Raw genomic sequence first — 22,243 nt, 5'->3', positions numbered from 1 at the left:
AGATGGCGTTGACGACACCGTTTGATATTTAAGAATTTTAACACATATCAGTGAAGGAACATGGGTCAGTATGGAACAATAAAAATTAAAAAATCATTTATCCGTAAATATATTTTGATTAATTTATACATTTTCAATTTTATTTTAAGTTTTAATCGTGTGTAGTGATAGATGGCAGTAAGTGTACCGTGTCTACAAAATTTACTTTGGCAATAGCCCTCTATACTATCTATTCTCTTTGCCCTTATTAATAAACGCGCTATATATTTCTCAATTAGTTCTTGTGTTTTAACCCTTTCTTACACTTATAGGTACATGGATTTATACATGTCCAAACGACAGACTAAGACAAACGATTATGAGCAAATTGAGGCTTATAGCGAGTATATGAAGTTTGTTATTCGACGAATAAATAGGTACCTATGTACTTTCTAGGCAACAAAGTGTAAACGTCCCAGTGCTCGTCATGCTAATGTCCAATAGATGACATCCTGCTGTCACCTCTATTGAAAATGACTGAAGTTTGAAGGTGACTTGTACCGGGCCAGTGACGACACTCAAACGTTATGTATCTACATAATGAGTCTTCAATGATTTTTATGTTTTGAGTTTGATTGAAAGACTATGTTCCTTCTTCTAATCAGGCGTGGCTCACTCCGCGATTTCGTCGCTTTGCTACAGGTAGCTAAAAGTACATCCGTTTGACCCCAATTTTGGGGTTTGCCATAAGCCTCGCGTGGCGCTGTCCTAGCGGCCATATCTGTGCTGATCGTGACAGACGCGTTTTGTTAGAGAGTGAGTCTTCTGTACCTAGTACTATTATTTATTCTGTCTTCTAATCATATAACTGTCTGAAACTTGACATCGGCGAGTCTTCCACTTGCGTGGTACATGCAGTCGCCATCATATACACGGTGTAACATGAGGAAACCGAATAATTTTAACCACGCATTTCTGAGGTCAAAAGAAGTAAAAAATGTAATATGAGTTAAGGTCAATTCCGTCAAAAAAAATTTTTTTTTGTTTTGTTTTTTTCACGTTTTTGAATGTATTTGTACTTAATAAATAAATGTTATTGGTAAATATGTCACTTAAAATTGATTTTTACATTTTTTTTTCGTAAAACCCACTTTTTGCAAAGTGTTACTTGTCACTTTTGACATCTATCGATAAGGATATTTAGACTACGTCCCATAGCAGCAACATCACCATCAAAAAGGCCTTTTACACTATGTAACAATAAAAACTTGTTTATTTTTTAATTAATAATATCTCTGAAACTAGGCGAATTAAAAAAAAGTTTATAGGACATTTTTGTCTCTAAATATGATCAGGAATACGCTGTTAAAATTATTCGGTTTACTCATGTTACACCGTGTATATCGGGGCGGCCAAGGTGTTCACAATATCTGAACATGCACTCTAACGCCCTGGCAATAGAGGCGTGGTCAGATATTTGTGAGCAACTTGGCTACTCCGATATATCTGATGGCGACTGTATTTGCAAAGCACATTGCGAAGTGCGTTTATGTGCTCTGGATCACAGTTATTGCTCCAGAAATACCTAAAGGAATAAATCTTAGTTGTCGCCTATTCCCCTTATTTATAAACGCGCTATAAACCTCAATAAGCTAATAATCGTTTGTCCTTATCTGTCAGTTTGACTTATGCATTTGTAAGAAAGGGGTAAAACATAATGTAACTAAATAGGGTCCGTAAAGTTTTATGAATAAGGGGGTATGTTTATATTATTAAAGGTTTACTTCAGGTGACTTCAAAATTTTAAATTGGCAATCACCAGTTGTTACCATACCATGAATGAAACACTGAGATCGGGAAAATTCCTCTAAATATAAGAGCCTCGGTAGAGAGTACCATTTTGTACCATTTGGAGTTGTAACTCTAGGTCCATGGGGTCCCAGCGCGCACTTGTTTGCAGAAATCGGAAACGGTCTGGTTGACGTAACTGATAGAGACCGAAGAACTGGCGGCTTCCTCGCACAACGTATCAGCATTGCAATACATCGAGGAAATGCCGCCAGCATCCTTAGCACAATGCCTCAGGGGTAGCAATGCACCGAGGAGAAGTTTCTTAAGTTGCGAAACTTCTATGAAGAATATTCTCTGGAACTTAAATTTAATAAACAATCTAATCGTGTCAAGATCGACGTAGACACATGCCATTTTAAATATTTCGCCTGCCCGCTTTACTGTTATGTGGCGTGTAAGATTATATATTACATAAAACGTTAAAGTTCTCATGGGAACATTCTCACAGAGAACTTTCTAAGTTTCTTTCATGTAATTTCTCTGAAATTTCCGAGAACATTTCTGCAATTTCTGCAATTTGTACATTGCTACTCAGGGGCCTAGTTTAGATTTAAGCTAGTTATTAATTTCATTTAGTATTACCACTGTATATATCTGGTATGTAAATATATGATTTTTCTTAAAGAGAAAGAAAATAAAAACGTTTAAAAAAATATTTTATTGTCCCTTAGCGGGTGAGGCGCGGATGACCGGATTGAAGCCTTTGTCATCAGCCGTAAACGTCACCGTGTACTCCTGGCCATCGGGAGCTACGTACGAGTATTGGCCACGAACACCGATGCCCTGGTGATCGCCTACTGTGATCAGTGATCCTTCTTCTTGTCTCGACACACCGTCGCTTAACTTGTACCTGAAATGAGTAGGTTATAAGGGATTTGCAATCATTTGCTTTTATAACTCAATAGGTACAGTGCCGTTCAAAAGTGCATGGATAGATGTCGACCGTAATGTCCTAATATTACGGTTGAAACATGGTCATGCACTTTTGAACGCCAGTGTACATGTGTGAATACTTTTACTTTTTAAATACTTTTGGTTTCGGTTAGATGTTTGAACTCTATTGTTGTTCAGTATACGTACTTAATTATTCATCAAGGACATCGCTAAACAAACAACTTGTTTGCAGCCAAATTAGTAATTAATCTTCCTACGGCATGTGACATTTCGTTTATAGATACCTACAGGTAGATGGAATATCTAGGTATAACATAATATAACGTAACGTAACGTGATGCATTCCATAGAAAACGAAGCTCAGTAATCTCCGGCCCGGTCTAACGTGAGTCGTCCTTAAATCACATGGCAAGTTTCAATGAATCCTATATTTAAAGTAGTAGGTATGTTTTTCATAAAAAAAATGACTTACTCGAAATTATACCCATCTTCTTTGACGAATGTTCTCTCAGTCAGTACTTCTACTTTTGGTTTGGATGCGTCTTCAGCAGCCAAGCTGGTCGCCAAAACGGCAAATAACACAACTTTCTGAAAAATACAGCATTAGACATAAAATAATGGACATACTGTTATGTGGATAAGTGGGATTCATATTTAATATCATCATATCAGTTTTGATCAATCAGCAATGTTTGTTCTTAGATTTATTGTAAAATAATCATATAGTAAGATTGAAATTTAAATAACACTGAAGTACTGAAAAAACTTACCAAAGCAATCATTGTGAACTGAAGACGTGACAGTATACTGATTCAAAATTGAGAATGTGTTCTTTAAATAGGACTTTTGTTCGCAAATATTACAGCAATTGACAATGTGCAAATGTATGTACCTATGTTGTAGGTGATAACTCGAATCAAGTGATGAAATGGCGCGGGCCTATTCGTACCGAGTTGGCCAAGGATGATAAAGTGACTGAGCAACATGTGACCGTTACAGAGTGCGTCAGTAGAAAAAGGCGCGAAATTCAAATTTTCTATGGGACGATAACCCTTCGCGCCTACATTATTTAAATTTGCCGCCTTTTTCTACTGATACGATTTACTTGACCATATATATTGAAGGATCACATTTTCAGCAAAGTTTATGAATCAAAACCAATATAGTGAACACTCCTGTAATGGACGTAAATTTAATAAGTATTTTACATCAGTTTTTTAATAAACTGGTTTTTTTTTTTACCAAAAAGTCATAGCATAGAGCTGCTTAAGTTGGACGTTTTATTATTGCGACTGCCATCTGACCTTTCAAATTCGAAGACTTGTTTGATATGTCTGGTTTTCGCGATGTTTTTCTGTTTACCGATAATAGACTGGTACAAACAGCCACACCCTTAACTATCCATCGATGGACCGTATGCCTTTTATAATAAGGCTTACGAACTGTCAGTAAACAGTTTGGGCGATGGTATCTAATTATCAGTAAATAAGAAACACAAAAAACGCATTGGAGCATATCGAGCAGGTGACCTCCGGTTTGAAACTCGCACTCCTTGCCACTAATCTACTAATGGTTAGAGACCCTTACTGCCGTATTAGAACTTCAAGATATTCACAAGAGACGACACGTACTAGATCCATTCTAGATATAGTTTAGATATCAACTAGTTCTCTTTTGCAGCGCAATTAATCGGACAACCAATGTCACTTTTACGACAGATAGAGTAAGATATCTATTAGATGTGAATTGGATTCTCTAAGTCATATCCAGTGGAAATCGTTCAAGAGTATCTCCAGAATCGCGCAAATGTCAAATTTGACAGGTTAGATCTTAAACATATCGTTATCGTATCTTGGTGATGTCTAAAAGATATCTAATAGATGTCTATTTCAAAATCCGAATCAGGCCCAGAGATAGTTCACATTGTTATTGAGTGTAAAATAATCGTTCCCGTAACATAATCACTACAAAACAAAGACCCCAGGCGCGTCTGTCTGTTTGTATGTTCGCAATAAAATCAAAAACTACGAAACGGATTTTCATGCGGTTTTCACCTATCGATACAGTGATTCTTGAGGAAGGTTTAGGTGTATAATTTGTTAAGGTGAGGTATGCCCGGGGAAAATTTTCAGATTCTGTCAAATTACCCCATTTCACACACAAGCACACGTCACGCACACTACCTCACTTTACCGGGACAGGTCAGTGACCCATCCTATTTTTTTTAAGATGCAAATGAGAGTATTTTGAGTTTCGTCTTAACAACTAGCCTCCTTTGAGGAAGAGAAACTCTAAAAAAGTTCCATTGAAAGAAGGAAGACAAAACAATATATTTTATGTTGCTCTCCTTGTCTGTTCATGTCACATGTGACGTACTTAAATGTAAATTAACTAAATAATCGAATTCATTAGATACTCGAACTAAATAAACCGAATAAATACAGAAGTCGTCAAATGAAAAAAGTTATTTAGGTACTACTCTAATTAATAGGGCTTTCGATAAGGCACAAATCAATTCAATGACAATTTCATTAAAATCATATGTGTATTCCGATGATATTATTATTATATAACTTACCTTAGCTTAGCTTCAATTTGTATATATTTAGTTATACTACCTAGCTACTAAGCAAAATTTGCATGCTTCTTCAAGTGAAATATAGGGGAGAGCGGGGACAAAGGTAACTGCGGGTGGAAAGTAACTATTGCTCTGTAGGTTTATCTAATAGACAAAATACCACTCCGCTGCTATTAAGCGATAGACAGTGGTGCCCCCTTCACTCAGTCAGCGCATTCAGTCGAAACGAGCGCCACGTGCTATTAGGTTGTGTGAGAGGACGCAACGTGACGCAAAATTTTTCGAATCAAAAGTACGTTTTTTGACTTTTAGTTCTTTGATGTTTATGTTGTATTAAAATTCATACATTTTCTGAATATTTACATATCCCCTAGAGTGGCATTGTCTGGCTAGGTCTCTATGGTGGCGGGGAGCCGGGAGATGGACAGATATAACAAGCCGTTGAATGGCGGCGCCTCAGATTTAACGGTGGCTTGAGGTTGAGTGGTGCGGCAAATTTAGAAAAATATACGTCAAGTGGCGGCGCCTCCATGGGTGGTCATCGCGAATTTGACGTGTGCTAGAAATTTGACCAATTCTCAAAAATATGTATGATTGAATTGAATTCAGCATAAAATAGCTTTTTTGATTGTATAGGTACCAATGAATTTCATTATATTTATTTGAATTATGCTGGACTTGATCAAATCTCATATTACCAATTATTTTTTCTTTCATGTATAAAAATATGTATAATTAGGAAATAAAACAATTGATTGAAAAAAAGCAGTCTTTATGACAAAACATTACATTTAACACGATTCACACAGTTTATTTCACTTTTTATCACTGCGTATTCCATTTGTGTACCTTTGTAAGGACAATGTTGTTAGCAAATAAATTTCTGGTTTCTGAATGTTCGCGGCTCGACGGTCGGTGCGTACGAGGTCTGGTGGGGCGTGAACATCACGCCATTTCTAAAAAACATTATTTTACGCGGGAATTCAACCTTTAAGGAATACCATCCTTGTTTAATGAAGAATGCATCTTGCAAAAGTGAGCAAGCAAGGCATAGTTTTAATGGTTTTATTTTAGGCGCAAAATACGGCGTCGCACAGAGGCCGGGAGACGGTCTCTGCCACACACGGGCTTGTTGTGACGGAACCGTCTCCCGGTTCACCGCTAATTGGGGAGTGTCTGGCTCCCGGCCTCTGCCACGCAGGGGCATGTTTTAAAAATGGCCGCGCCATTTTTCCTACCGTTCAACCGGAGGCCCTGCCACCCGAAGGGATATTGATTAGATTGATTGCAATTTATTTTTCTCGCACACGTTGCGTTTCAAATTCAAAGATATCTTTCATGTTTTCAGAAAAATGCGGTCGGGTACAAAAGTAACAAAGCCATACAAAAGTAACATTTACATCCCATACAATATACCTATTGGATCTATGCCATATTAGTAAACGATGTATGCCATATTTGTAAGTGAAAAAACTCTGACCCCTGAATTATCTGATTAGATAACATGTTTATAAGACAATAATTGATCTCATCACTTGAAATAAAAACAATTTCTAACGAGGAATTAATATTGATTTGTTTTCTTAAAATACTAATGTTTATGTAGTTGAAATGCAAATATTAAAGTGTGTTATCAATAATAATTTACATGATTAGTAGGTACTTTTAGGGTTCCGTAACTCAAAAAGAAAAAACGGAACCCTTATAGGATCACTCGTGCGTAGGGGTCACAAAACCGTGCGTATTTTATAAAACCGGTTTTTCGGTTTTTGTGAGATTGCAAAACCGGGTTTTCGGTTTTTTCGGTGATTTCGATCTTACGTATAATTTGTAAAATAAGCAATTATTTTTAGGTTCAATGTTTTGATATTACGTCTTCCACGACATTTCTATTTACTTTACCAAGACCATATCAATAAATTAATCCAAATCCATCAATAAAGTTTTTAACTAAGCAGTAATTCTAAACCGGTTTGCCTAAGCAACCTATTATATGACAACGGTGTTGACATAGTCCTCCTTCTGGAAATACACCGCTGATGATGCCCAACTCGCTAAACGAGATAAAATACCGGGATTTGATTTGGTAGCGGCATTATAATACCATAAACAATTAATATAGAACTTCGACATGCGGCCGGTCTTCTCTTACTGCCCTGGTCAACGTGATTTCAAATAACATCGATGGCAACAATATCGCCACCACGATTATTCAAATCGGCGGAACGCGGATATGCAGCATATATAATCCTCCACGTAGCTGCTGGCATACTCCACGCCTTCCTTACTTGGAACACCCATCCCTTTACATTTGAGACTTGAATAGCCACCATACCGGCTGGGGATAAAGGAAATCTGACGCCAACGAGAAGGCGATCATGGACTGGGCAGATAGGAACAAAACAACACTGTTTTAGTCGTTTCTCACAAAGGCAAAGGAACTTTCAAATCAGCTCGATGGAGAAGTGAACCCGGACCTAGTCTTCACAACAAGAGCAATAGACGGTACCCCAGTGGCCGCCGAGCTGTACGCGCTAGCGGATTTTCCACACTCTCAACACAGCCTAGTATTAGTTGTCATAGGTCTGAAATGGTCTGAGTCGTATCCTGCCTAACACCACATCGCGGAAGTTTGCTTATGCTGATGATGCCCTTGTGACACAAAAAGACAGCTTGAAAATTGAACTAAATATCCTGGACAAGGACCTGGATCTATTAGATGACTATTTCTCTCAGTGGCGTTTGTGCCCCTGCCCTTCCAAGACCGAGGTGTTCTGCGTTCACCAGTGCAACAAACTAGCCAACACGGAGCTGATATTAAAATTCAGAGGCAATCTTCTCCGACACAACTTTCTTCCTAAATATCTCCGAAGCATCCTGGATTGAAGCCTTAACTTCAAGGACCATCAAAGCAGTCTATCTGCAAAACTGGGCAAATAGATATAACGTTGGAGACTAAAAAGCTGTTCATTTATACAATTAGTGCGTATAATGTATTGTTTTTTTAATTTGCTCTTCAAAATAATGAAACTATGTTTACAAAAGTGTAAAATCGAAAAACTCGAAAAAGCCGGTTTTATTAAAGTAAAAACCCGGTTTTGACAATTGGCTGTAAACCCGGTTTTTCCGGTTTTTTCGATTTCGGTGAAACCGGGTTTGTGACGCCTACTCGTGCGTCTGTCTATACGTCTGTCACAGCCAATTTGCTCCAAAACTATTGGACAAATTAAGTTGAAATTTGGTACACATATGGAAGTCTGCTACCCAAAGACGGACATGTAATATAAACAAATGAATTTTAAGTATAGGGGGCTATTTTAAGGGGAATATGAGAAAATTAGAAAACCAAGTTTTGCAAACCATATCGTGTTACATATTAAAAGGGCTTATTTTGAGGATCTCAAATATATATTTTATTATAATTTTATATAAAACAGTTTAGAAATTATTTAAGAAAATAGGCAAAAAATGACCGCCCCCCCCCCTTATCTCCGATAATATAGGGTCTAAAATTTTGAAAAAAAAAAAATACACAACCTTCTACCTCTAGATGACAGGAAAACCTATTAGAAATCTAGAGTCAAGCGTGAGCCGGACTTAAGAAAGAAAACGCGGTTGGGCTGTTTTAAGGACACAGCCGTAATGGTTTACGTGAAACTAGCTGTGGACAGCTTTTTCGAAAGCCGATGGCCGAGCTACGCGTAGGGCCGTAGGCCCAAGCATCCCTCAGAGGCTTTTTAAAACGCACGGCCGAAGGCCGAGTTGCGGGAGGTTAGTGCTCAAACACAGAACAATTATAGTTCAATTGTCTGCGAATGCGAAGGTCGAAAGCCCTGAAGGCCCGGAGCCTCCGACAAGTGCATGCTCCCCTGAAAGGAGATTGTCGATTTTGTTCTATCTTTTGCTAAGGGGTCATCCATTAATTACATTACACGTTTAGGGGGAGGGAGGGGTCAAGAAAATGTGACATATTGTGACATGGGGGAGGGGGGAGACACAAACTTTGTGACGTCACTTTAACTTCATCAGTAACCGAAAATTTATTTAAATTATTTTATTCGCTGTACATTTAAATAACAAGTTTTTAAAACGATAATCGTTTTTATTCGTTTAATTTTCTTTCCTTAGCAGTGTTGGGTTATAAAATTACTAATATTTCATCATCTCAGCCATAAGACGTCCACTGCTGAACATAGGCCTCCCCCTTGGACCTCCATACGTGCCGGTTGGAAGCGACCCGCATCCAGCGTCTTCCGGCGACCTTAACAAGATCGTCTGTCCATCTTGTGGGTGGACGTCCTACGCTGCGCTTGCTAGTCCGTGGTCTCCACTCGAGCACTTTTTGACCCCATCGGCCATCTTCTCTGCGTGCAATGTGGCCTGCCCATTGCCACTTCAGCTTGCTAATCCGGTGGGCTATGTCGGTGACTTTAGTTCGTCTACGGATCTCCTCATTTCTGATTCGATCACGTAGAGAAACTTCGAGCATAGCCCTCTCCATAGCTCGTTGAGCGACTTTGAGTTTTGAGATGAGGCCGATAGTGAAAGACCACGTTTCGGAGCCGTAAGTCATCATTTCTAATATTTATATCGTCAAAAATATTTTGATAAAATATTTATAATACTTAGGTGCTTACTTAATTCGATTTGGCGATTTCGTAGAAAACATGTGACGTCACACTAGGGGGAGGGGTTTGCCAAATGTGACCAAGTTTTTTTTTTTTTTATTATGAATGGCCTTACTCATGGCCACAGACTAGCCGAGGCGTAGACGTGGCCTACGATGGAGCGAGCTCGCCCAGAAGGTGCCTGTTCACTCTTGATTTGAAGGTTGCCGGGTTATAAGAACACGGAAATATAGACGCCGGCAAGGAATTCCATTCCTTGGCAGTGCGCATAAGGAAAGTAGAAGCAAAGCGCTTCGTGCGAATTGGTGGAATATCTACCAAGTAAGGATGGAAACCGGCCGTGCGTCTGAAATGTGACAAGGAGGGGGGAGGGGTCAAAAAACCTAGAAATTCGTGTGACGTAATTAATGGATGACCCCTAAGCGATTGGGCCCAATACCTATACATTACTGGAAAAACGCGTAAGAAGTCTGCAACTAAGCGTGAGCAGGTCTTGATAATAAGAATTGTGGATAAGCTCTGTCAGGGCCACAACCGCAATTGTTTACGTGAAACGTGGTGCGGACAGCTAGTGCGAAGGTTGATGGCCAAGCTCTGCGTTGGGCCGAAGGCCTGACGCATCCGAGAGAGGTGCACCTCCACGCAAGGTCGAAGCATGACCTTTAGGAGGTTAGTGCTCAAACAGAACAAATAATTGGTTTAAGTACGAGTAGCTAAGTGAGAAGGCTGAACTGCCGTATATCGCGACCATCGAATTTCGCAAATTGCGGGGATTTTTCTATTACACCAATGAAACCGTAGGTAATTAGAGTGACAGAGAGAAATGCCAGCAATTTGCGAACTTCGAGCTTCGATTTCCGCGGTTATAGCCCTGTTATCTTGAATTAACAGAGATACACCTAACAATGAAAAAAAAATGTAGGCACTATGCTTAACATAATACTTGAACAAAAAAAATGGGTAACTAACTATCCTAAGATAGCCAGCTGTGTGTGGACAAATTGAATAAACAGTTGAATGTACTTAAGAACTTCGCTTTGCTCGCTCGTTCAAAAATGTGTGCAGTACGGAACCCTTGGGACGTGAGTTCGACTCGCACTTGACCGGTTTTTATTTTGATTTGATATGTCATATTATATTAAATTACAGCCCACTGTGTCTTGTTACTTTTGACCCACAACGTGTTACTTTCTGAACGCCAACGGGGTGATTAGTAACAAAAAAGGATTTTTTAAAAACAAAATACACAATTATAATGTTAGTCAAGACGTTAATGTACAGATCATGCACTGACGTTATATATGATACATTAAACTCATCAAAATAATAAGGGTTAACCAGAAACTAAGGTCAAAGTACAAAGTGTTACGTTTCTCCCCGCTCTACCCTCCAAAATTACTGTCCACCTATGTTCATCACTATATGTATTTTTTGCAAATAAATATATGGTTATCTTTATCAATAAATTAAGTCCTGGCAGGGTGGAACTTTCATTTTGGCGGATTCTTTCTCTCTGCATCTGACTGTACCTAAAGCTGTTACGGCAATTTTTTGGTAAACTTACGGTTATATGTTCAGACTCTGAATCTCTATAGTAATTTAAGACGAAAATATTTAAAATATATGGACATACCTCTGGTCCTTGAACTACGTCCAAAGAGAGGTATGGGAATGGGAACTGAGAATGACATCTCGCTTCGTGTGGTAGGGCACAGCACAGCGGATGTCATTCCAGATCTAGAGCAGAGCTCAACCTTACAGAAATCTGCAGCCAAATAACACTAGCACTAGACTCTACTCATAGTGTCCTTCCTGCCGGTGAGTATGGTTGCCAGTTATCAACGAGGGGTGCGGAGTGTTAGACTCGGCAACGCGCATGGAGTTGCAGGCGTCCAAAGGCTACGAAGATTGCTTATCATCAGACGGGCCGGGCCGTATGCTTGTTTGTTAGCGACGAGGTATAAAAAATAAAATTAAATATGCACAGAATATCATTGAATTAAAAACTTTGTTTTATTTTATAGTAAATTAGTATAACACTCGATACACAGGCAATCACAATCCAGGCCGCAGCGATTTTGGGCTGTAAGCCTCGTAGGCCAGTAGGTATATATCGGCCTCACAAGCCGCAAAAACTCGCTAGGACTGAGTCTAGACCGTAGCCGTTTATATATTCTTGATTTCATGAAGGTTTGCAGAACAGTACGTAACCGCATTATACATCTATCTTAGACGGACCTCACAGCAACAAAACAGGTTTACCACTGCACGATTTTCAAGTAGTACACGAAATATTTACATAATGTTCCGTATTAATAGGTAATATTTGAAGATCAAAAGTTCTGTAACATAAATACAAGATCACAACATTGTCTTCACAGTTCATTGACGTTGACGTACAAAAGTACGTCAAATAGGTATGCAATATTAATACCAGCATAATGAAAATTAATTCCAATCAGTAAGTATGAGTCTTCAAACTTTTTTCATTCTAAGCCGGGTTTCAAGGAGCAAATTACTTAAATGATATTGGAATCGTATTGTTTTAAGATAGTTTACTGCCCTTTTCAACCATTATGCCCCAACAAATCAAATCTAAGATGAGACTCGAGCTCCATCTGATGATAATTATTTACCCTGTTTTTTTAAATAGTATTTGTCTACTGGTATACTTTTTCGTATATGTATATGATTTAATGTCGAAATAAATGCCAAAATCAACTGTCATTTTAATTAAATTTGCGATACGTGTGCTTTGATCCGAGCCCAGCGGGCATCTGATCAAAGAAGTTGCGTGCACGGAACCGCTGATATCATATTTTGGAACTTATTTATTGAATGTGAAATTTAAAAAAAAAGTAATCCTGGTAGTCGCTCAAGCATACAATTGCGCGTTATTAGAAGCAGTTTTCATATTTTTATCTTTTGTGCACAAATTGTTACGAATCTTGAAAGTCCGTTTTAGACCTATGTTCGTGATCGTTTTCTATCGAGCAAAAGTCAAAAACTTAGGATTCTAATCACTCTAATCAGTAGAAAAAGCCCTCAAGTTTGCTAATTGAATGTATGGCAGCTGTATCGTGATCCAAAAAAGAGCTACGGCTTTTAAAAAACTCCGTTTTCTGAACTCACTGCACCTTAACCCGTGCGAAGCCGGGGCGGGTCGCTAGTAATATTACATGTTTTTCATTTCAAACATTTTCATAGGTCTTAAGTGGTGTAACCAACAATGAACATCTTAAAACCGAAACAATGATTCAACAAAAACAGTCTTAAAACCTAAATTATATAGTATAATGAACAGTAAAACAATAATTATGATTAGAAAAAATATAATGAAATATAGAAACACAACTGAATAAATAAATAAGGAAATATAAATAACTTAAACATTCTTATTCTAAGTATTAATGACATTGCTTACCTATTAAATTTAACTTTTTGTGATCAATCAAAACCTACAAAAATCCAGTCTTGTTCCCGACTCTACACATTATATTATATTTTTGGCAAAATAACAATGCCACAAAATTGACAAACAAATCAATGTTTACCTAATTAGATAATTAGGTAAAGCCTACCATGATTTTTTTTGGCCCTGAGATAATGACGCTACAAACAGCTTACTACTACTATACATATATATGGATAAAATGTACGTACACTCAGCAGCAGAAGTTGCTAAGCGGGCTAGGTGTTCAAAATGATCTTGACGCGACTTTATTGTTAAGAGAATAAGAGCGTGTCGAGGTTATTTTGAACACCTCTCCCGTTTAGCAACTTCTGCTTCTGACTGTACGTCATGTATGTAGTCAAATAAAATTTCCGTACGGTTCGTGTCATTTCAAACCATATCACGTCTTGGAATACCACGCAATCCCTTATCCTGGCTTTACCTATATATACTCATTGACAATTAATATTGTTTTGATTAACTTCATCAAAGTTCATTATAAGTACGTAGGTACTTAATTTGTGTCCGTTTATTTGAATTTGATCTGCCCTAAAACTGTCTCAATGTATAAAAAAAGTACCTGTTAAACCCAATTTCTCTTTCCAGGTATTTGAAATCGGAATTGACTCTGGAACGATACATTTACTAACACAAATATTTAGACATTTCGTTATCGTTGCTTCACTTTCTTGATAACCGTCCTATAGCCTCTCTTCCCGGCCTTGTAGGACATCTCGTAGAGCTGTCCCTTGTTGTCGTACCAGCGTACTGTACCCAGCACGTCCAGCGCGGCCTCCTTCGTGCCGGGGTTCAGGATGGCCCCGTGCTCCGTCCGGGATGACCCGTCGCTTGTGTCGTAACTGGAATAGCCAAAAACATACTTAGAAAAACTTACATTACTCTTATAAATAAAGTGAGTATTTTTTAAAAGCCTTGATTAAGTTTTAGGAGCCTTTACTGCATAATTCATGAATAATAATCTAATTGATCGGATTATATCGCGTATACGGACGTACTACGGACGGATGTCAACCGCCCCCAATTCTCCCTCGATTGCTCATAGTTTACCTAACTGGAAGAGATCTCTTAATGGGATTAGTTTGCCTTCGTACTACTTAATGTTGTATTTTTCCTGTTGAATTGTTATTTTTTGTACATTAAAGTGTTTCTCTACAACTAATAATATAAACATAAGTTTATTATGCATAATAAGTATACGATGGTTATATGGGTACATAATATTTTAGTTAAGATTAATTTTAATTTTGTATTCATGACTACAATTACCTCACGTCATGAGTAATTTGCATCCACGTAAAAGGAAAATGAAAAACGGAAATAATTTTGTATTTATGCAGCTTTATTACATTACAAGTAAAAATAATAAAAATCAATGCACGTAGAAACAGATAAAACCGGAATGTACAAATAAAAATCGAAATGTTTATACAAATGTATGCGCAAACGTATGCATCTGTTGTTATTCCAAACTGTTTTCCACAGTTACGAATATGGCTGATCTTAAAAAGGTTATACAACGGTTAAATTGCTGAAATTATGTCATAAAAGATAGTGTATTATTATTTTCTTTCCGCGAATATTGTCTGTAATTTTCAACTTTTTAGACAACGCACATCTATTTCAATGATTTGACAGACGGCGCGATTCGGAAAATGAATTAGACATTCACTAGATATGAAATAGTAACGATATGTGACGTTCCACGGCAAAAGGTACCTTATGGCCGCAATAATATTGGAGCGGCTTTAATAATAGCGTTTAAGCGCCGTCCGTTATAGGGTAACTTTTTTCTTGGAACTTCACATATCGTTACTATTTCACATCTAGTGAATGTCTAATCCATTTCCCGAATCGCGCCGATAATTACTATTCATGTCAAAATGACCAGCTATTCGTTCTTGATGATTTGACTACCTCGTAAGACCTAGGGCAATTTTGGCGCTTTTGAATTTGGAACTTTCTTTTATTTCTATAAGAGTTTAAAATTAGAATTTAATTTATACTTCGACAAGTACACGGGGACTTACGAGGTTTATACGAAGTTGCTACGTAAGCACGTCTCTTGATTTTGATAAGGGTTTTTGTACCGTTACATCGGTATTTAATTTGTTCAATGGGTATGCGATGGACGGGCATTCAACCGAGTGGAGGCGGTTGATCATGTTTTTGTCACTTTGATCCTTACAACGACTTCTCTGTTCTACTTTTTACGACACCATTGTGACACGTCATGTATCAAAGCGGTTTAATTTGTATTTGAATGAGTATTTGACAGGTTACAAGATAAATCGACGTGACTTATGAATATGAATATATACAATAACTGTTTTTTGTATGTATGTTTATCCTACATATTATGTTTAACCGTAAACGTACCTGTAGTATAATATCGTAAGTGTAGTATAGTATCGTAGTATAATATACGTATAATATCTAGGGACTGGCTTTACGGACAATAATAATGAGGCATGACAGGGGCCAGTACAGCGGTGTCACACCGCTACAACGCGATTGGTTAATGAGTTGGCATCACGCGCACGATTGGTTGATGAGTTCGCGTTACGCGCGCTATTGGTCGCAACTAGTTGCGTGAGACTGTACGATTGGCTGGAATTCGTGAGTAACACCGCTGAACCAGTACCATTTTTAGAGAACGTAAGGCCCGTCCTTAGATATTATACATCAATGACCTGTAGCCATGTTTAAGCGAGGATCGTATTCAGCTCTGCCAAATTAATAAAAAAGTCTTTGTTTACAAACGCACCCAAATGTAACGAGACATCCTGGTGCTCGTTAAGATTGCAGATAGCGGTTTGGTGCATTGCCCTACCGTCGTTAAAATATAACTGTTTTTAACAAGTATTCGTTATCCAAATAATTGTGTTATTTTTTGCAATATTTGAGAACAAGAGAGATAATTGTGTCGAGTTGCCGATTAAAAACAAGTTAAAAGTTAGAGTCGCCACTTTCCTTAGTCATGTATTTTAGGTAGAAAAAGGACGAGCATTGTACAATTTCAACAGCTATGCAGCTATGGTGGAACCGTTAACCAAATATAGTACCTAGGATTAATTTAATCGGCAAACACCTCAACACCTATTTATTTTCGTAACCATTTCTAAATTGCACCCCTGTTTTTTTGACGCAGAACACGGACGCCATGTTTGTTAAATTAGCCATTATTTTTCTAACTAAGTATCGGTCGCGAATGTGTAAAGGAAGCTTGGTTTGGTACTTATTATAAAGTATTTAGTACTAAGTAGGTATTTAATATAAAATAAATTGCTCTTTAATTTCGTGTCGTTAAAAAATAAAATCTGTTTAACAACTATGCCATTCAACATAGCTGTCCGAAACGCATTATTTCTAAAGTTAAAATTACAATCCTACCGTATGATGCTCCATGCGCTTACAGTGATAATAAGGTGGTGGTACTGGTGCTCGACGCGGTCCCAGGTAGGTACATGTCATCTTGAAACTTAAGTCATTGTCAATAGTGGTGAGAGCAGGGTGTTATCTATTGGGCATTAGCATGTCGAGCAAGTGTACAGGCAAGTGTAAAAATATGGATGCATACAACTTACTCAAAAATATGTCCCATAGTTCTTAATTCGTTAACATAAGAGCTATGGGACATGTTTTTGAGTATGATGTGTGCACCCATATTTTTACACTTGACTGTACCACCACGTTATGTATCATATGATTTTGAGCAGGCCAACCGAAACTTACATTTTGATGTAAAAATTATATCGAAATGAGATCATTTTGTTATTATTTGCCCGTGCGTCCCGCTCGTGCCAATACAATAATTCGAATTCTCAAGGTGAGCTGATTGAACATAATAATATGACCGCACCATGTTTTCCTAGTCGCGGCTAATTACATATCCATGCTTAATTTGCAAACAAATACAACTAATGCACACACAAATATTTAACAGCATTCGATTGATATGCACTTATTTGTCCGGAATACAACGGGTTTATGTGTTTTGAGAACGTTTGGCGAAAAGCCAATGCAGTAAAGTAGGCAACTGAAAGCAGGTGATTCATTGATTCGAAGCATTGCGCAGAAATTAAATTCCCGGAGATTTAACATTCAATTTTTATTTTTTTATTTTATACTCGTTTATTCACCATAAAATAACATTTGCATTACATGGTATGTCGTTACAGGCCATTAAGTACAGTCACCTGCAATAATATGTTACACAACGAAGGCCGTAAAAATATCTGACACGATCTTATTTGTAGAGCCATAAGAACGTGTCACATATTTTTACGGCTTTCAAAGAGTAACATATTATAGCAGGTGACTGTACCATTAAGACTTTAACATTAAGGATCACTCATGTTAGACCGGGCCGTGTCCGGGCCGGAGCTACCGGCGCTTACTTTTCTATGACAAGACATGCGATCACGTGATGCTTTCCATAGAAAACGATGCGCCAGAAGCTCTGGCCCGGACACGGCCCGGTCTAACGTAAGTCATCCTTTACTGTGTCTCATATTTAAAGTTTTTGTTTTTATTATATTAACTTATTATTGCTCCTATAAATAGATACATAATGTCTAAATCTTGATTTACGAAACATCCTATAAACTTTTATATCGGATAATATAGAGACGTCGCAGATATGCGCATAATTTTAGAGCATAAATAATGTCTATGACGACATATATTGTTATTTTTGTCTGTATAGCTAGCTAGTTAGTATATTTTATCGAAATATTTTATTTATATTTAAATACTTCGTCGATTTATTTAATGGCATGGCGTTTCTTGATATGATACGTTAAAAAGCTCACAATCCAGTCAAAGAGAAAACGATGGATCTTAAAAAAAACTTATTGATGTTAAAGCCGGTTATTAAATAGTTTTACTTGCCAAAAACAATACCAACCAGCCAAGTTTGGAAAGCGCGTCGCTCGGTAATCGGGTTATGCAGCTGAGCACGTGAGGTTAATGAATGAATGAATGAATGGAATTAATTTATTCCAGAAAAAATGAGGAGTGAGGACAAATAAACGGCGACGGTTCACTCCGTATGTAGTACAAAGCTCGTTAAAAACGCGAATCAAGGTGTATCAACAGTACCTATCTGTCAACACTAAAGAGAAATGAAAACAATGTATATAAAAATATCCATAAAATCTAACCAGATTTCATTGCTCTTGTATATAGTAATAATAATTTTAGTAAAAAAAATAACTTGTATTATTCGATATGAGGTATTTTTTTAAATAATTTCATACTTTCTACGAACCATTTGCTGTATACGTGAGATTCGTGAGTTCCCAAGTGTATAACTTTATTTCTCTGGAAATCCCGTTTTCGGAAGCCACAAAACATTACCTACTGAATAATAATAAAAATATTTTTTTTACATAACTGTCACAATTATTATTACCGTTACCTTATGTATGTACCTATTTAAACGTTAAAGTACTTACAAGAAAAAATCTATAGGTATGTACGTTTTTAATAAAAATCATCAATGCAGCACAACTCTTTTTTTACCTTTTAATTAATTCATTATCTAAAGCCTGATAAGGCACAACAATGTTTTTGTGCAATAGTTGTTGGACTTGTTGGTAAACAACAATATTCTAAGTTGCATTTCGGACGTAGTAGGTATATTACGTCATCACATTCATCATAGGGGACGTGACTGCATCTAGCTAGACAGTCAATTGATTTTAGAATTATCACATTTATTGTGTTTATTAAGTTGTAAATGGATTGCTCATGAGTTATGATTTCCTGACAACATAATGATTGAATGAATTGGTTATTTGAACTTCTAATCCATTCACTTTTATATACTTATTGCTAATTCTTTATATTTATCGATGAGTGAATGACAATTCAATGTTAAGGAGATATTTATGCCGTAATTTTACTAGGAATGCTGATTGTCAGATTATGCATAAATACAAGTTTTATCTCAATGGTCAGAGATACTAAATAAAACTTTTTTTATGTTCACCACCGAGAATCCTAGGTAGGTATAGCTAATAATTACGCCGAGTTTATTCTCTAATATTATTTTTATTTATTTATTATAATTTATTCTCGAGGTGATTTCATTGCTCTTCACCGTGGCTAACGTCTGTCTGCTGGGTTCAGGACGTACTGGGCTAGGATTATCACTTAAAATACGAGTATATCAAGCGATTCTCTGATATATTTAAGAAGCAGCTCTTTGGTTAAACCTGTGTCGGAGTTTAAAGAAAATATGGTCTTCCTTTTACTTAAACTAAGAAATATGTACTCACTAGAAATTGTAGGAGTTGGGCATGTCAGCAGTTTGCATCTCGTAGTGTAGAACCTGCGGTTTAGCCTGCCCCACGACTGCAGGGCTCGCCGAACATAGCGTGAGAAGTACTCCGAGGACCTTAAAATACCACTGTTTATTTACTAGAGTAAAATTGAAACAAGAAAGATCTCTACTTCATTCAAGTCAATTCTTCTTCTTCAGCATATATCTACAACTTTTTCCGGTGGAAAAATGTAAATGTTACCTGAGCTAGAACATCTATAAATGTATTAAATATGGTAACAGTTCTCTTACTTTTTAATTTGTTGATGACTTTAGGTAAGTTTACTTGACCTCATATTACTTGACACCAAAATATTAAAGAGTTGTTGAATAGTCAAGTGGGACCTATGACATTACCTTGTATACCCGAAGCTAGAACTAAGGACAGCCTAAAGGCCACATATATACTAAAGATTCGCACAAGCGTTAAATATCACACTAATTCCAATCCTTGCGACATCACGTCTTGTCTGATGACAGATACAACAAACTTTTCGGCACTAGATATAAACAAAGCGTACCTACCAGATATAAAAACATGATGTGTGAATGAATAGGATGACTTCCTGGACAGGTTGATGTTCGAATGTGCGACGATTTTGCAAGATCTCCTTATATAGGAGGACGCGAGCCGCGGGTGCACGTCGCTGGGGCTTAGCTGAAACTGAGTCAATTAACTGGTGATCGACATATGAATGGACTGATAGTACCGGCCCATTACGTCACTACGTTTGTGTAGGGATTGTTACCTGTGCGATTAAGTGAAAATGGTCATGCGTGTGTCCGTTAAAGTTCTTATAATTTGCAGATATAATTAAATGCAGTGTCAACACCGCCTGCATCCGAATGTTCGTCACTGTCCTAGTATTGTCATTGTCAATGGAGCTGATAACGGGTTGTCATCGATTGGGTATTCGCATGCGAATACATTAGTACGTATAGTCAGTTTTTGGGATCCTCCTATACGAATCTAAGTCTAAGTAAAAAGTACCTACTTACCAAATATATTTTTTATTTAAGTAGGTATGGTATTTACCTCTAGTCTTGAAAAAAGATAACTCGACTGAACTAAAAAAAAATCGCTGTTTGGCAGCAACGATTGATCACCTATATTACAAGCGCCCTTATTCCTTAGCACTTTGTAGGAATGTCAGTAGGGTTATCCGAGTGTATATAGATAGGTGACACATATGCCGACCCTGTTCATATCGTACCTTGCCATCAGGAGAACATTGTACTTTTAATCGCCATCATGAAACACAAAAGTACATAATTATAATTTCCTATCTGATTAAAGGATGGCTTACGTTAGACCGGGCTGTGTCCGGGCCGGAGCTTCCGGCGCTTACGTTTATGTGCCATGACAGGCGATCACGTGATGCTTTCCATAGAAAACGATGCGCCAGAAGCTCCGGGTCGGACACGGCCAGGTCTAACGTGAGTCATCCTTAAGTCAGGAACACTAAATTGTAGTGTTGTTTTCTTAAATTCGCGCCTCGTGCCAGATCTAGTCCAAGTATTAGGGATTGGCCAACAACAAACCCAAATATCCTAATTTGTAAGCGCTTAGCGTACGCTTTATAGCTGTAGCGACAGGACAACAAGTAAACGTAACAGCCGGAACTTAGTGTCACGATTCACGGCTCGGAATAACAATTCGCAGGGAATGAGTAAGATTTTTATTAGTTTTAAGGCGATTTAAGGTGTTATGGAATATTAGTTTTGCCAATCTTTACGTCGACGTCGCTCCAAAACTACACGAGGTTCTTAAATACAAACATTTAAATGAAGGTTCTTATATTTTTTTCTTATAAACTGCTCTTTGACTTTTGCTAACAATAACTATCATATCAGTAAAATAAAATACTGACTTTCTATTAACATTAAAATTTACTCTATGGCGCAGCTATTTCGAAATAAAATCGGTAATTAATTTTATTCTGGTATCTGAGATAAACAGTTACTTCAAGATGATGGGAAATAATTTAGCACATGTCAAGGTCAAGGTCGTCTCCTAAGGGTCACTTGCACAATCCCACCAACTCTGGGTTAACCGGTTAAACCTGGAGTTACCATGATTACCAGTCAAATTTCACACTAGATTAACGGTTTTACCAGTTAACACCGGGATGTGGGATGGTTCAAGTGGCGCTAAATGTAATAACACTGTGTGTAGTGACACTTAGCAAAATCCGAAAAAAACTGTAAGTAAAGCATGTTCAGATATCAGATGAAGGAGGAATTTTCCTTTAACTTTCTACTTGGAAAGTTCAGTGAAAGTATATTTATAACCACCCAGTTTTTGTGTAAACTTGGCACTTGAAACATGCGAAAGAATTTGGCACTACACCAACGTACATTCCACATAAGTAATAGGTACCTAGGTATGTACATATAGTTGAAATGTTTTAAGCTGACCTTTAGGACTATGAGAGTTCATAGTTCTAAACGGCTAGATAAAAAAATCTTAGTTATTCTGTACAAAAGCAACCTACTCGTTTACGATTTCAAAG

The 22,243-nt window shown here is 37.5% G+C and overlaps 2 protein-coding genes across 2 annotated transcripts; both read right to left on the bottom strand.

Annotated features, from left to right (window-relative positions):
• Positions 1 to 2,478: 2,478 nt before the first annotated feature.
• Positions 2,479 to 3,691, bottom strand: LOC134666344 (endocuticle structural glycoprotein SgAbd-5-like). The gene is made up of 3 exons (XM_063523492.1): positions 3,495 to 3,691; positions 3,197 to 3,312; positions 2,479 to 2,680 (listed from the first exon to the last, which is right to left on the bottom strand). The coding sequence occupies exons 1-3, from the start codon at positions 3,504 to 3,506 to the stop codon at positions 2,488 to 2,490; spliced, it is 321 nt and encodes a 106-aa protein (XP_063379562.1). The 5' UTR covers positions 3,507 to 3,691; the 3' UTR covers positions 2,479 to 2,487.
• A 9,995-nt stretch (positions 3,692 to 13,686) lies between these two features.
• Positions 13,687 to 20,416, bottom strand: LOC134666343 (endocuticle structural protein SgAbd-6-like). The gene is made up of 3 exons (XM_063523491.1): positions 20,256 to 20,416; positions 19,687 to 19,805; positions 13,687 to 14,244 (listed from the first exon to the last, which is right to left on the bottom strand). The coding sequence occupies exons 1-3, from the start codon at positions 20,268 to 20,270 to the stop codon at positions 14,055 to 14,057; spliced, it is 324 nt and encodes a 107-aa protein (XP_063379561.1). The 5' UTR covers positions 20,271 to 20,416; the 3' UTR covers positions 13,687 to 14,054.
• Positions 20,417 to 22,243: the final 1,827 nt, after the last annotated feature.

This window comes from Cydia fagiglandana, chromosome 7, assembly GCF_963556715.1.
Source record: "Cydia fagiglandana chromosome 7, ilCydFagi1.1, whole genome shotgun sequence".
Lineage (NCBI taxonomy): Eukaryota > Metazoa > Arthropoda > Insecta > Lepidoptera > Tortricidae > Cydia > Cydia fagiglandana.
Note: the sequence above shows the minus strand (reverse complement) of the source record. Positions and strands in the feature narration are given on the sequence as shown.

What these genes read in the sequence shown, in the direction of transcription:
- LOC134666344 (XM_063523492.1), bottom strand. An exon ending in GAAGATGGGTATAATTTCGA is followed by an intron (nt 2,681 to 3,196) that starts GTAAGTCATTTT and finishes TACTCATTTCAG; the next exon opens with GTACAAGTTAAGCGACGGTG.
- LOC134666343 (XM_063523491.1), bottom strand. An exon ending in CCCAACTCCTACAATTTCTA is followed by an intron (nt 14,245 to 19,686) that starts GTGAGTACATAT and finishes TGGCTATTCCAG; the next exon opens with TTACGACACAAGCGACGGGT.